At 41.2% G+C, this 16,833-nt stretch overlaps 2 protein-coding genes across 2 annotated transcripts; both read left to right on the top strand.

The window, feature by feature from the left end:
- The first annotated feature begins 11,096 nt into the window (after positions 1-11,096).
- Positions 11,097-12,398, top strand: LOC141714833 (uncharacterized). Its single transcript, XM_074518329.1, has 2 exons — positions 11,097-11,603; positions 11,787-12,398. The coding sequence occupies exons 1-2, from the start codon at positions 11,097-11,099 to the stop codon at positions 12,396-12,398; spliced, it is 1,119 nt and encodes a 372-aa protein (XP_074374430.1).
- A 3,450-nt stretch (positions 12,399-15,848) lies between these two features.
- Positions 15,849-16,235, top strand: LOC141714832 (uncharacterized). The gene has a single exon (XM_074518327.1). The coding sequence runs from the start codon at positions 15,849-15,851 to the stop codon at positions 16,233-16,235; it is 387 nt and encodes a 128-aa protein (XP_074374428.1).
- Positions 16,236-16,833: the final 598 nt, after the last annotated feature.

Here is a 16,833-nt window from a genome sequence, read left to right as displayed (position 1 = left end):
GTACCTACAGACAGGGTTATTGCACTAGTAAATTACAACAAGATTGAACATAATTAGATAAAGGGTATCACAATAAGTGATCTTTACAATCTGAGAAGCTGCAGTCCTTGTCCTCGTCTCCTTTCGCTTGGCATGGTGTCTCAATAATAGAAAATATGACAACAGAGATACATCTTAATAACTAGCTGACAAAGCCTAATAATGCTATTCGTGAATAAATAAACATAGACGGCATAACTTAAATGTAGCCCAGAGTTTTCCTTAAGAAGATAACTTTTTAGACAAACAAGTATATGTTAAACACGCAATTTCTGTGCACTTGACAAACATGAAGCTCTGGAGCAAGCTAATGCATAGTTACATAAAGCACATATCTCTATGAAATTCATCAATGGTAATTATCAAGTTATGTAAAATTTAGAGAATATTTTACAAGATCAGAAGTTTACATGTAACAAAGTAAATAGTTACTAACCGTGCAGCTTCTTCAGTGAAGTACTTGTGGGGCTGCTTATGTCGAAAACTATAAAGATTACCGCTACTGCAGAACTCAATGACCAAATATCATAATTTATCACTCTCGAAGTAAGCATATAAAGTGGAAGATAAAATAGATGGTCCAGAAGACCAAGAATTTCCCATTCCGTTTGAGTTCGGATTAGCTTATTTCTGCAAACTTAATGTTGAAACACAAAAGAAACATATGTCAATGCTCTATCTAAATCGAAATACATAGGCCAATATTATCATAATCAGCAAATTAATAAAACTATTCAATGCAACATTTGGTTTCATCCAAGATTATAAAAAGAAGTGACTGACTGAACAGTATTGCAAGTATTTGCTATATATTCTAATATTACGAAATCATTAACAAGAAATAAAAGTACACAAATCAAACCCAACTGCAAGAAAATAGGAGAAGAAAATAAGAGTATACCCAACTAAATATTAAACCCAACAAGAAGAAACCCCCAAATTACAATCTCGATTGAGAAGAAAGCCCTAGTTATAAGCCCTAATCGTTGTTGAGGAAAAATCCCCAATTTTTTGAACCCAAATTCATAACTAGTGAACTCTAATTTTCTCCAAGCTCATAACTACTCAAACTTGACTAAGAAGACTAAAAACACTGAACCCTAAAACTCCAAGCTTTGAACTGGACTGCATCTTTTCTATTAGCTCTTGTTGTATGTGTTTTATATGTTATTTTGAAAAAAGAATGAGTTTTGATATATGAGAGAGTTTTGTTAGTATGTTAGATTTAGTTTTTAGATAGATAATTAAGCGGGCTCTAATTTAGTTTTTGGCCGCTCAAATAATTGGTAAAAAATTGACCGCCACAATCAACTGCTTAAATTTTTACTTCTACAGTAACACATATTTCAGTGTCAATCTTAACACTTTTTTATGTTACAGTAGTGTTTTTTCATGTCTATAGTAACATCAGCTAACCTCTATTGTAACGCTAAAAAATGTGTGACCTCAGATCAAATTTTAGTGATTTAAGGTAACATTTTTGCTTGTAATACCAAAAAATGTGTTGCTAGAGGCCATATATGGTGTAGTGGAACTACTTGAGCAACAATATGGAAAAGAATAATTTTTCTAGCCTTCGATAGACATTTTACGCTCCACCATTGAATCTTACTCCACATATGATCTTTTAAGAAATTGAAAACTCTTCTCTTAGATTTATCGACCAATGAAGATAACCACAAATATTTTCCCTCACTTAAATCGTTGTGCACCTCGAGTAAATTTTTAGCTTCAATTGCTTATACGTTCTAACATTAGCACTAAAAAAATATCCAATTTCTGAAAATTAATCGCCTGGCCACTTATTATATCCTCTTTCTCAGTGTAAAATTCCTTTTCTCTCTGCCGACCTTTCAAACGCTTACTACATTCTCTTCCTCGATTTATGATAGGAGGAAAGTAGAAGGAAAATATAGCTAAAAATTAAATAACAATCAAAAGGGAAGGAGACAAAATAAGCAAATCTTATATTCTGTATTTCATAAAATATATCCAATCCATCCTGAAAACATTCAGGCTCCCTTATATATATAGGGCTGATTCTTTTTAGAATATGTAAAGAAATATATTAAATACAAGTACATGAACAGATTTAGATAAGTAGTAGATGCATAAACTGCCACCAAGAAGTCTAAAGGGTATTCATTGAATCTGGTTCCAAAGAAAATTCTGGAACTTAGCTTTAACTCAGATTATTTTGGATTGTTCTAGAATATTGACATTCTACACTTCATCATCCTCCCCTGGTGAGAAAGAACTCGTCCACGAGTCTTCAGAAAAATCTCCATAAAATTCTGACAAGTCCTTGACATTGAAGGTTGGGTGGGTACGAATATTTGGCGGAAGTTCAACCTTATAAGCATTATCATTAATCTTCTTAAGAATTGGACAAGGGCCAATCTTCCTCTCCTTAAGTTTATTATACCCTCCAGCGGGAAAACGTTCTTTACTCAAATGAACCCAAACAAGATCTCCTTCGTTGTAAGTCTTTGTCCTACGATGTATATTAGCAGCCTCTTTGTACTTGGTGTTACTTTCTTCAAGTTTCTTCTTGACATCCTCGTGAACTCTGGATATCATAGAAGCAAAGTCTTCAGCCTTTTTACTGGTTGATGATAACTTTGGAATTGGTGCAAGATCCAAATAATGATTTGGAGCTTTTTCGTAGACTATCTCAAATGAACTTTTCCCGGTAAAGCGATTCACAACATAATTGTATGAAAATTCAGCTTGTGAAAGTACGAGATTCCATTGCTTAGGCCTCTTTGTTGCCAAGCTTCTAAGCAAATTTCCTAAGGTTCGGTTCACAACCTCAGTTTGTCCATCCGTTTGCGGATGATATGCACTACTGAACTTTAAGTTGGTACCAAGCATCTTCCACAAACTCCTCCAGAAGTGACCAATAAATTTACTATCTCTATCCGAAACAATGGACTTAGGGATTCCGTGGTGCTTCACCACATCGCGGAAATAAAGGTTAGCAACATAGGAAGCATCCATGGTCTTCTTACACGGAATAAAATGAGTCATTTTGGAGAAACGATCAACAACCACAAATATAGAATCGTTTCCTTTCTACGTTCTTGGTAAACCGACCACGAAGTCCATGCTAACATCTTCCCACGGTGAATTTGGAATTGGCAAGGGACTGTAATAACCTATGTTTTGGGCACCTTCTTTGCATGTTTGGCATATTCGACACCTTTTCACAAAATGGTTTACATCTCGAAAAATAGTTGGCCAGAAATACTTTTCTTTGACAAGTAAAACTGTCTTATCTCTACCAAAGTGTCCACCAAGTCCTCCCGAATGTAGCTCCTTGATAATATATTCCCTAAGAGAGCATTTTGGAATACACAAGTAGTTGCCTTTAAAAAGAAACCCATCTTGAAGTATATAATCATCTTGCTGTCCAAATTTGCAATCTTCCCAAATATGGCCAAAATCTTCGTCCTTGCGATACATATCTGGAATGGAATTGAACACTTCAAGCTTCAAACTTATAGAGTTGAGAAGACAAACTCTCCTACTAAGTGCATCAGCCACTTTATTATATTTCCCGCTCTTATGTCTTAGCATAAAAGTATATTCTTGTAAAAAAGCAACCCATTTTGCATGTCTTCTGTTTAAGTTTCCTTGATTGTTGATATACTTCAGAGCTTCATGATCAGAATTTAGTATGAACTCCCTTGGAATGAGGTAGGGGCGCCAATGACGAAGGGCGTGGACTACGACATAGAATTCGACATCGTATGTAGAGTATTTTTTTCTTGCTTCATTGAGTTTCTCGCTAAAGAAGGCAATGGGATGACCTTCTTGGCTAAGCACACCACCAATGCCTAGATATGAGGCATCACAATCGACCTTAAACACTTTCTCAAAGTCTGGAAAAGCAAGAACCGGGGCACTGGACAACCTCTCTTTAATAAGCAGAAAACTCTTTTCAGCCTCCAGTGTCCACTTAAACTCACTTCTTCTCAAACAATCAGTCAGTGGGGCTGATATGGTACTGAAATTTCTGATAAAACGGAGATAAAAAGATGCCAATCCATGAAAACTTCTTATTTCTTGTAAACTTTTTGTTGTTGGCCACTCTTGCACAGCTTTGATTCTTTCCTCATCAACTTTAAGGCCTGTAGCAGTTAATAAAAAACCTAGGAACGAGAGTGTAGTTTGCATAAAAGAACACTTTTTGAGATTGATATATAATTTTTCACCTCTCAAAGCTGCAAGGACTGCCTTTAAATGTTCTGTATGCTCATTTTGATCACGACTATACACAAGAATGTCGTCGAAATAAACAACCACAAACTTACCAGTAAATGGGCGAAGAACTTGATTCATTACTCTCATAAAGGTGTTTGGGGCATTCGAAAGGCCAAATGGCATAACAAGCCATTCATAAAGTCCTTCACGAGTTTTGAAAGCGGTCTTCCATTCATCACCTGATTTGACGCGGATTTGGTGATAACCACTTCGAAGATCAATCTTGGAAAAGACTTTTGCACCAGCAAACATGTCAAACATATCATCGATTCTTGGGATTGGAAATCTATATTTTATGGTAATTTTATTAATAGCATGACTATCAAAACACATACGCCAAGTTCCGTCCTTCTTTGGAGTTAACAAAGCTGGAACTGCACAAGGGCTCTTGCTTACTTGTATGTAACTTTTCTCCAACAGCTCCATAACTTGTTTTTTTAATTCTTCATGTTCTTTCAGACTCATACGATAATGAGCTTTATTAGTAAGACTAGATCCAGGAATCAAATCAAATTGATGTTGAATATCCCTTAAAGGAGGCAGCCCTTTTGGTAGCTCTTCCGGCATGATATCGTCAAACTCCTTTAGTAGGGGTTCCAATTCAACAGGCACATCATCTAGTTTCCCCATATTTTTAGAGAAAAGAACATAAAACATACCATTTTCCTCACTTTCTTTAAGGAATTTGGACAAGGTTAGAAAGTTATTTGTCTTTCCTTGAGATTTTGGTGTTTTATCCTCTTTACTAGGTAATAAAACAATCTCAAGTTTACCCATCTTGAAAGAATACGTATTTTTGTGCCCATCGTGCATGACATGCCTATCATATTTCCACGGTCATCCTAGGAGTATGTGACAAACATCCATAGGGACAACATCACACCATACTTGATCCTCATATCTACTTCCCATAAAAAATGAAACAAGAAATCTTTTATTAACTTTTACCTCATTTCCTTTCTTGAACCAAGCAATCCGTTAAGGCTTAGAATGTGGCTCCGTTTTGAGCTTGAGTTTATCCACCATTTCCCGAAAAACAATGTTTTCACAGCTCCCACCATCAATAACAAGGGTGCAGACTTTTCCATGGGATTTGCATCGAGTCTTGAAAATATTGGAGCGCAACCAATCTTCTTCATAATCAACTTTGGGAGTGGCAAGAGCTCTTTGAATCACTAAGCTCTCTCCATCTTCTGCCTCAAGTTCAACTCGTTCTTCACCGCTTTCTTCGTCAAACTTAGGTGGCCCATAATATCCGTCGTCACTTTATCCATCACCGAAAGTTACAAGTTTCTTTCGACAATCAATCCGACGATGACCAATCTGGCCACATTTGAAACACTTGATTGTATTGTTATAGCTACTACTGGATTGTCCCCCAAATTTATTAGCAGAGGCAGATTTTTCAGAGTTTTTGTTTGCACTCCAAGATTTGGAAGTTGCAGTTCCACCATGTGAAGTTTCTCTTTTTATGGAAGCATGTGGACTGCGATTGTCCATATTTTTATTTGTACTGCCTCTAGCATGTTTGGTCACCACTTTTAGGGCTAACTGATATGCATCATTAACACGCCACAACCTATGTAACTCAACTTCATCGCGTATAGAAGGTTTCAAGCCACCCACATATCTTGCAACTAGTTGTTCTTCACTTTCTTGAACGTCATTTTGAGCCACTAGTTTATAAAATTCTTCAGTGCACTCCAAAATACTTTGGCTTTCTTGTCGAAGATTGTTGAATTGTGAGAATATCATTTGAAAATAACTGGTGGAAGAAATTTCTCTTTGAGCCGAGATTTCATTTTGTCCCAAGAAGATATCTTTGATTTCCCTTTGTGAAGTCTCATTTCTTGAACCTTATCCCACCATGTTGAGGCATACCCACGCAACCTCGTAGCTACAAGCTTGACACGCTGGTTCTGTGGAGTTTCTTTGTAGTCAAAGAACTTCTCGATGGAACTAAGCCATTCAAGGAATTCTTCTTATTAAAGACGTCCATGGAATTCCGGAAGATCGATCTTGATATGATCAAATCTATGACGTGAATGCCTACGATTGCTGGCAAAGGGGTTCACATTAGATTCATCATCACTAGATGATTGAATATTATTTGATCCACCATGCTCCTGATGAGCGGTTTGGCGTTCCAAAAGCATAGTCAACTGCTCAACTTGCCTTCAAAGTGCTTCAATTTCAGCATCTTTCTTTTCTTTCCACTCGTCCGTTGCATTTTTACCACGCCTTCCACCTCTTCTTCCTGCCATGATGAGAGATCAACGTAGCAAGCCCAAGAGAGTAGCACAAGCTCTGGTACCAATTGATGAGGAGGAAAGTAGAAGGAAAATATAGCTAAAAATTAAATAACAATCAAAAGGGAAGGAGATAAAATAAGCAAAGCTTATATTCTGTATTTCATAAAATATATCCAATCCATCCTGAAAACATTCAGGCTCCCTTATATATATAGGGCTGATTCTTTTTAGAATATGTAAAGACATATATTAAATACAAGTACATGAACAGATTTAGATAAGTAGTAGATGCATAAACTGCCACCAAGAAGTCTAAAGGGTATTCATTGAATCTGGTTCCAGAGAAAATTCTGGAAGTTAGCTTTAACTCAGATTATTTTGGATTGTTCCAGACTCCACTTCATCAATTTATAATTGAACCTATTTACCGTCTTCGTTCATCTTCACAAACAATTCATATGTTGTTTACTACTCTACTTAATTATGAAATGATGATACTACAATCAATTGATGCCTTCACAATGGTAATCATCTGTTATTACCGACTGAAATCAGAGATTTGGGTAAAGAAAAATTGATATACATTTAAATCAATATTAATCATACACAACAAAATAAATAAAAAAATGATTTCAATAATTAAATGCACAATCAAATACATGCAAATATAGAAGTGTATAAATTTGTCTTGTAATATATAACTATATTTTTTTGATGATAGTGGTGCTCCAGGCCATGTCAGGTATGTCATTTCCCCAATTTTACTCCACCAATCACCACATGTTTCATCTCTTATTCCACCATTAGTATCAACGTAATTGTTATTCTTAATTATATACTACCACAAAAAACCTCGCCACTATCCCTACTATCATTAACATGATAATATCGAAAATTATGATTGAATTTGATGGTTTGTTTTTAAATATTGAACATTTTTATTTGAATGTAGATCTATATGTCAATTTGTGACATAAATATGGACGGATGAATTAATTTCGTAATTTGTGATGGCAATTAGTGAATTTTCACATCTTTGAACATTTTATATGCTGAAATGTGTGTGTATATATATAGAGAGAGACATTTTATTCTTATATTAGAAGAAAATTAATACATGATGAACATAGAAAAAGTTTAAAAATATTATAATATAGACGTTATTCTTAATTATAATCGGCCCAAGTTTGGACTTTAATTTTTTTAGTACAACAAAGAAGTTACTCCTATATTAAGTATTATTATATAGTGGTTTTACGTATATGTATATGCAATATCTGATTCATTATTCTATCAGTCAAGCATATTGTGTTCTGTATATTATTTTTCCACACAATATTCTACATCATTTTAATACGTAGACAAGAGAAATTAACAATTATTTACCAAAAATGACAATCTCCGAACATTAATTGCATGTACATTTAATTTAATAAGGTCTTTTGCAAAGAAGACACCAAACTGCATGCAGACGCAATATTATTGAGTAAAAAATTAGCATAACAAGAAGTAATTCGTAGAAAAATATTTCCAAAATCGCTCGAAAAATTAGGGAAACGCTTTAGAGGTGAAGATGAAGCAATGATGATAACAGTGATATGGTACATGTTTGTCCATCGTTTATGTTCCCTTATAGTTCTATTATTTTAATATCATAATATAATTTAATCTCAGCCATTTATCGTAACTTATTTTAAGGTTGCGATTTTTTTTCCATTTAGATACTGTTATACCCAAAATTTGGCATTGGATTGACTCGGGTCAAACGCGGGCTAATTACAGTCAAACTCAGTGTTGCGTTGTGAAAGTGAGGAGTCCGAGTATTGAGGACGCGCCTACTTGGGAAGGGATATGTTACGAGGTGAGAAGAGTGCATGTTCAAGGAAGGACGCGCCCAGACATTATGGATGCGTCAATAATTATGAAAGTGCTTGGCAGGTGAAATCTTATATTGATGGAAGCTTTAGGACGCGCCTACTTTAGAAAGGACGCGTCATAGGAGGTGAAAAATTGTGCATGATGGTTTAAAAGAAGACGCGCCCTAAATTCTAGGACGTGTCTTGTGATTTTGAATGCTATAAGGAACGGTTGATGAGGAAACAGGTTTGGGTTTATAAAGGTGAGGACGCGCCCAAAGGGTGAGGACGCGTCCTGTGTTTGATCTATATACTTTTTGATGTTGAATTCAGGACAAAGCTTGCATGGAGAGGATCAATGGAGGTTATTTTTACTAATGTATTTGTTGCAGGTATTCTTTGAAGAATTCCCTCCTTGAGACGGTCAAGGAGGGGGATGTCCGTGAAAAGCTTGAAGGCCTCCAGGGGTATGCCTGATGATTGAAGGCCTCCTCCTGTATTCAACGGGTGCCCTCGTTGGGGATGTGGGATTTACTTTGGTGTGTGCTTTGGGAGCTCTGTTCTTGTATTCAACGGGTGTCCTCGTTGGAGAACTTTGGAGTCATCCTGCACTTTGCACCCAAGAGCTTGGGATCACCTGTCCTGCTATCTGGTGGGTTATCCTCATTCGGGGGACAGGGATGCGTCTGGCATTTGGGGTGAACCGTGGCTATACCTGCGTTCGTAAATCAAGGGAGATAGCTGTAGCGGAGTGTTATCCTTGCGCAGGGAGATGCACTATCCGTGAAGTCCTACGATTACGGACGAGCCTTGGGCCTTTGCGGTTGGGCCTCATAGTTGGACATTCCTAAAGCTAGCAGAAGGTGGATATCGGATAGGCTTCTACTGGGCTTAGGAGTAAGAAGTCTAGACTCATTAGACTTCCTGTTCTACAAGAACTACGTCAGGCTTGATCCCTATATAAAGGGTACGTAGGCACATTGAGAGGGTAAGAAGTTGAGAGCTGATAAGAGAGCCACCACTTACTCTGATCAATCTCAGCCTAAAACAACTACAATTAATCACACACCGCTTAAGTTTCCGGCAAAGAACCACCGTCACAGATCTTGGTTCCGGCGAGAAACCTCAATCTTTGTTGTTACCAGATTCCTCCGTCAACAAATTGGCGCTAGAAGGAGGGGTGCTAACTAAGGTCATAATCTTAGGAGGAAAAGATGTCTTACAATCGCGATGGAAGTTCTTATGATGGAAGTGACAGCAGGTCTGAAGGAGAAGGTGGGGGGCGCTATACTCGCCACGAACCTTACGTTCCCAGAAACATGGCGGATCCACCGAGGGCTCCGGATGTGGGGGGGACACCTCCCGTTCTCATCAGCAACACTGATATATTGGAGCAATTGTATCGCATGGGGGATACTCTTAACAGTTTTAACTCAAGACTGAACACGGTGGAGCGCCAAAAGACGAGGAGAGGTCGTCATTTCCCCGTCATGGTCATGCCTTGGGGAAAACCCCTATAGTTGAGGGAGATACCCAGGGGAGCGGGGATAACCCGCGAATCACTCCACGGCGTTTGCAGTATTCTGATGATGTAGAACCTATTGTGGAGCTTGCGGATGAGGACACTGAAGGTAGAGAAAGGCCACGCCTAGGCAACCAGGTAGTACCACACCCGCATAGGTCCGGGCGTACGATGGACGAGCGTCGTCGTGCGGAGGACACTCAAGACCAAGACGAGGGAGGAAGAGATCTTTCAGCCTTGAAAAGAAGGCTTGGCATAAGGTTGGAGGACGACGATTTGAGGATGTTGCTGGTAGAATGGCAAAAGGAAGGAAACGCCGGAGAAGCGAGGCCCCGTGATACGACGCGTGTGCCCCCCGTATTCCAAAGGGATGCCGGGGTGCGGCACCGCGAGCACGAGCGTGCCCCTCCGCGAGGAAGGCCCGGGAATTACTACCGGGGATTTCAGAGGAATGGACGAGGGAGAATGGGATATCAATACGGAAGAGCCCCTTACAATGGTAGGAGAGGTGGAGCGCACTCCGTTGGAGAAGCCCCCGCTGTTATTCCCGTAGCTTCCCACAACGCTACTGATAATGGGTCTGGAGCGCGTCCTCATGACCAGGACGGCGGGCGAATTCAAGTAAGAATGCAGAACAATGATGAAATTCCGCGACGCGGTCAAGGTGAACCTCGCGTACGGGAAAATGTACAGGACCAAAATGGTAACATGTCACCGCTGCAGCCTCAGGGCGAGGGGCGGCGAGATCCTCCGCCACACCCGGGGGGTAATAAAGGGGAATTTTAGCAAGTCGCAGAGCAACCCCAACAGCCTAATGTTCAAACCATTCCTGGGGTAGGGACGTTTAATGTGAACGACCTTAAGCGGTTGCTCAACCATCTTGAGGGAGGAAGAGTAATGGCGACTGCGCAAGCTCCTTCTCCTTTTGCTGCTGTTGTGAGGGAGGCGCAATTGCCCGCGGGATACCGGAACACAACCAATGACTTGCGTTTCCACGGGAACTCTGATCCTGTGGAGTTCTTGGGGCGTTTAAACATTGAAATGGATGTATATCAAGTACCTGATTTGGCTCGATGTCGTCTCTTGGCAGCCACTTTCAGAGAAGGCGCTCAGCAGTAGTTCCAAAAACTTGGTCCAGGTGTAATTACATCTTGGGAATAGATGAAAACTTTGTTTTTGACACAATTCCAAGCCGCGGTGAAGTACACACCACCTGTTACCACGCTGGCTAATGTGAAACAAAAGGAAGGAGAAAGTTTGACCTCATATTTCAAGAGGTTTAACGCAGAATCTACTTTGGTGAGGGGTGCAACTGATGAAACGTTGAAAATATTGCTTATAGTTGGGTTGCGTGTGGGGACGGATTTCTGGAAACACCTACAAGGGAAGGACCCAGTGTCATTGGCTGATGTGCTCACGCAGGCGGAGTCGTTCAAAGCAATCGAGCAGTCGCTTGCAGAAACAAAAAAGAATGATAATACCTATAACTCCAAGGGGCGATCCAAGAGAAGGGACAGATCCGTGAGCCCGGATTATCGACGAAATGCCAGAAGCCCTAACAGGGTAAATGCTGTGAGCTCGCGAAGAGAATGGAGCCCACCATCGAACTACGAGAGAAGAGTCAGCAATTATACACCGCTGGCGGCGTCCATTGGCCATATCTTCGAGGTAAATAAGGATAGGGGAATCTTCAAGAAGCCCGACCGTCTAACTTCATGGCAAAGCAGAGATAAAAAGAAGTACTGTGACTACCATGAGTCTACTGGCCATGACACCCATGAGTGTCGTCACTTGCGGGATGAGATTGAGGAATTGATCAAGGCTGGACACCTGGGAGAATGGATTGACAAGGTGAAGCGACGCAGGGGACTTGATGACAAGGGTAAAGATGAAAGACAGCCCCCGCGGGCGGAAGATGTTGAGAAAACAGCAGAGGTCAAGTTTCAGAGGGCCGGCATTATTAGGGCAATTTTTGGAGGACACCCTTTCGTTGGTGATAGTAATCGAGCACTGGAAAGAAATGCGAGGGAAGCGAGACATCCACCGCTCACCAACATCCACAGCTTGGAAGACAGACCCCCGAAGGTCTTTAAGGGGAAGTCCGCTGATATTACATTCAAGGAAAAAGAATCTAGGTGGGTGCATCATCTTCACAACGATGCGATGGTGATTACCATGCTTATTGGGGCAATGAACGTACATCGAGTTTTATTGGATAATGGGAGTTCTACAAACATCTTGTACTACAGCTCCTACAAAAAGCTGGGTTTCCCAGATAGCGACATGAATTTCGAAGATGCACACGTCTATGGCTTTACTGGGGAAGCAGTGAGGGTTATGGGTTCGGTCAGGCTTCCCGTCACGCTCGGGGAAGGAGCTTTGTCGGTTACTCAAATAATAGATTTCAAGGTGCTAGATCAGGATTCCGCGCACAATGTGCTGGTCGGCAGACCTTGGTTGTGAGCGTTCAGGGTGATAACATCGATACACCACTTGATGATAAAATTCCCAACGCCAAACGGAGTTGGCAGTCTGAGAGGGTCACAGTATGAGTCACGCGACTGCTATCACAAGGCTGTCAAGGAATTTCGCAGAAGAAGGTATGAAGGGAAAGGTCTCCCATTCGAAGATATAGAAGATATTCATACAAAACCAAGTGGAGAGGTCCATGCCCACTATTTTGTTGAAAACCCCGGGAAGGAAGAAACCAATACCTCTGGGAACTCTTTTGTGACGCAGGGACGTGTTTCGAAAATCCGTAGTGTAGAAGAAGTGGTGGTGAGTCATACAGAGGGAATCATACAGAAAGAGGTTAACGGGGAAAAGTTGGAAGGAAGAAGTGAGATTTTGCAAGGTCTCGGCAATAACTTCAAGGTTGATGCTCCTCAAAAGAAGGATGCGCCCTTGAATGAAGTTGAGGTTGATGCTCCTCCAAACGAGGACGCGCCCTCAGATGAAAAAGTGGAAGTTGAAGACCCCCGAGACTTTGATTTCGATTTGGATCCCAGGATCCTTATGCCCACCGAAAAAACGGGACCGGCCGAAGACACAATATCTATTCCAGTTGATAAAAATGACCCGAGCAAGGTTTTGAAAGTGGGATCTCAGTTGGATGATGAGATGAGAGGAGGTCTTACCCGCTTTCTAATTGCAAATCTTGATGTTTTCGCATGGAGTCATTCAGATATGATAGGGATCGACCCGGAAGTAATGTGTCACCGTTTGAATATCCTCCCGAATTGCAAGGGCATACGTCAGAAACGCCGCCCAGTAAGTGGAGAAAGGGCGATAGCATTAAAAGAAGAAGTAGACCGGTTGTTGGAGGTGGGGTTGATCAAAGAATCATTCTACCCCGAGTGGCTTGCAAATCCAGTACTGGTGAAGAAACCGAATGGGAAGTGGAGGACATGTATGGATTTCACGGATCTCAATAAGGCCTGCCCAAAGGATAGCTTCCCGCTACCAAGAATCGATCAGTTGGTTGACGCGACGGCGGGGCATGCGTTGTTGAGTTTTATGGATGCATACTCCGGATACAATCAAATTCCGATGTATGGCCCCGATCAAGAACATACATCATTTATTACGGACAGGGGGTTATACTGTTACATAGGAATGCCGTTTGGTTTGATTAATGCTGGCGCAACCTACCAGCGGTTGGTAAACATGATGTTCAAAGATCAAATCGGGAGAACCATGGAAGTGTATGTGGACGATATGCTGGTGAAATCTGAGGTGACAACTGACCATATCAAGCACCTGATGGAGATGTTTAATATTCTGAGGAGGTTTCGTATGAAATTAAATCCGCAGAAATGTGTGTTCGGCGTGGAGTCGGGCAAGTTTCTCGGGTTCATTGTCAACCACAGGGGAATTGAGGCCAACCCCGCGAAGATTAAGGCATTATTGGATATAAAGTCACCTACCAATGTGAAACAGGTGCAGAGTTTGACTGGGAGAATCGCCGCGTTAAATCGATTTTTTTCCAAGTCGTCTGATAGATGCAAGGAGTTTTTCAAGGCGATTAAATTAGCTGGGAAAGACTTTGTATGGACGTCAGAATGTGAAGAGGCTTTCAAAAGAATCAAGGAGCAACTGGGACATCCTCCCATGTTGTCAAAGCCGTTGGATGGGGAAAATCTAATATTGTACCTCGCAGTGTCTGAATATTCGATCAGTGCAGTTCTGGTAAGAGAGGAAGATGGGCAGCAATCACCAGTGTACTACGTGAGCAAGCGGTTACACGACGCTGAAACTCGCTACACAAATATGGAGAAACTGGTTTACGCCCTGATTCTTGCGTCAAGAAAATTACGACCGTATTTTCAAGCCCATAGAGTTGAAGTTCGTACAGCGTACCCGCTGCGACAGGTCCTGCACAAACCAGAGTCATCAGGCAGAATGCTGAAATGGGCTGTGGAGTTGGGACAGTTTGATTTGGAATATGTGCCTCGAACAGCGATAAAAGGGCAAGCCTTAGCCGATTTCTTGTTGGAATTTGATTCTGAAATTGATGATAAAGCTTTGGTAATGCTATATCCACCTCATGCCGAGGAGTCTTTGGAGGAGTTTCCGCATCCTTGGTGGATCTTGCATGTGGATGGGGCGGTTAACAATGGAGGAGCAGGTGCGGGTATAGTACTTGTGTCTCCGGAAGGCCACCACCTGATGAGCGCAATTCATTTCAAGTTTTATGCAACTAATAATGATGCGGAGTATGAGGCGCTGATTAATGGCCTGAAAATTGCTCTGGAAATGGGAGTGCGAAACTTAATTGCAAGAAGTGACTCAGAGTTGGTAGTGAATCAGGTGAATGGGGGATTTCAAGCGCGAGGCCCGCAAACAGAATTATACTTGAGATGTGCACAGCACCTGATTGGAATGTTCAAAGAAGTTAGATTGGAATGCGTTCCGCGGGAGAAAAACAGTAATGCGGATGCTTTGGCAAAAATGGGGTCGCAACAAGAGGCTGTATTGTTAGGATCCATCCCTCTTGAAATCCAGGAGGTTCCTAGTATCCCAGAGATAGAAACTATGCAAGTGGATGAGGCTCCCAAGGAAACATGGATGACGCCCATTCTAGCTTACATTCGCAAGGGAACACTCCCCGAGGATAAGTTTATGGCTCGTCGACTCCGTTATCAAGCCGCAAGATATGTGATATACGATGAAGTCCTATACAAGAGAGGGTTCAACCAACCTCTGCTCAGGTGTGTTGAAGAAGAAGAAGGAAATTACATCCTAAGAGAGGTGCATGAAGGAATCTGTGGCAATCACTCGGGGGGTAGCTCGTTGGCAATAAAAGTGTTGCGCCAAGGGTATTATTGGGCCACAATGAGAGAAGATGCTACAAATTTCGTCAAGGCATGTGATCGCTGCCAGCGCTTTGCAAACTACTCGTCTATGCTGGCTACACTCTTGACGCCTATGGCAAGCCCATGGCCGTTCGCCATGTGGGGAATTGATCTTATCGGAGAATTGCCGAAAGCTAAAGGAGACGTTAAGTATGTAGTGGTTGCGGTCGATTACTTTACTAAATGGGCGGAAGCTATGCCACTGGCTACTATCACCGCAAAGAAAATCAGAGATTTTGTTTTCAACTCAATTGTATGTAGGTTTGGAATCCCTTACAAGCTGGTCTTCGACAATGGAAAACAGTTTGATAGCAAGGAGTTGCGACAGCTATGTGAGGAGTTGAAAATCAAGAAGGAGTTTGCGGCGGTCTATCATCCTCAAAGCAATGGACAAACAGAAGCTGTTAACAAAATAATAAAGCATACCCTCAAAACCAAGCTGGAGGAACGTAAAGGGAATTGGCCTGAAGAACTCCCGAAGGTGATGTGGTCATACAACACTACACCGCAATCTACTACGGGAGAAATGCCGTTTATGCTGACTTACGGTTACGAAGCTATGGTCCCCGTGGAAGTTGGATCGGGATCACTTCGCAGAGATTGTTACGGGAAAGAAGACGCTGAGGTTAATCAAAGGCTTCATTTAGATCTCTTAGAGGAGACGAGGGAAAATTCTCAGCTAAGGCTAGCAGCATATCAGCAGCGCGCCGCAAGGTATTATAACAAGAAGGTAAAAGGACAGTTGCTGAAGGTGGGTGATTTGGTACTTAGGAAAGTGATGCCCAATACAAAGAACCCCCAACATGGAGTGTTTGGAGCTAATTGGGAAGGACCGTACAGAATAAAGTCTATCCTATGGAAGGGGACTTATCACCTTAAAGATATGGACGGGAAGCTAATTCCGCGAGCTTGGAATGCGGAACATCTCCGAAAGTATTACCAGTGAGGCGTGGCTTTGGCCCCTTGCGTATTTCTTTTATCATTTTGATTTATGCCCAGTTTATAGGCTAGAATTAAATAAATTCCTCCTAGCCTAGGGGGGTAGTGCATGTACTACTTACTTTGGGACTAGTTGAAGGGTCATTTTTTAGAAATAATTTCCCCACAGAGCATAGTAGCCGTGGGACTGGTGCACTTTTGACATCAGAGCGCATTATAAATAAAATTTTGAAACTTTCCAAAAGGATATTTGCTCAGTTTGCTTGGTCTCATGACGCGTCCTAAATGCAGGACGCGCCCTAAGCTAGGGTTTTATATGAATGAAACTCAAGAAAAATGTACTATTTTCAAGGACGCTCCCAGTTATCTTGGTTGATGCTCCTTTAGACTGGATGTTACTATGACATGGAGAACATGAGTAAAAAAGAAAAAGTGCTTATCAAAGACGCGTCCTGCGAGAAGGATGATGTATTTTGGATCAAAGGTGAGGCGCGTCTTGATTGATAGATCTATGTGGATGTTAGCTGAAGTAGTGACTGCTAAAAGGAACAATAGAACTTGAGTAAAAATGTAACTAGGGAGTGTACTAATTCCAAGGACGCGCC

Source organism: Apium graveolens, chromosome 3 (genome assembly GCF_009905375.1).
Source record: "Apium graveolens cultivar Ventura chromosome 3, ASM990537v1, whole genome shotgun sequence".
Classification (NCBI taxonomy): Eukaryota; Viridiplantae; Streptophyta; class Magnoliopsida; order Apiales; family Apiaceae; genus Apium; species Apium graveolens.
This window is presented reverse-complemented; position numbering and strand designations above follow the sequence as displayed.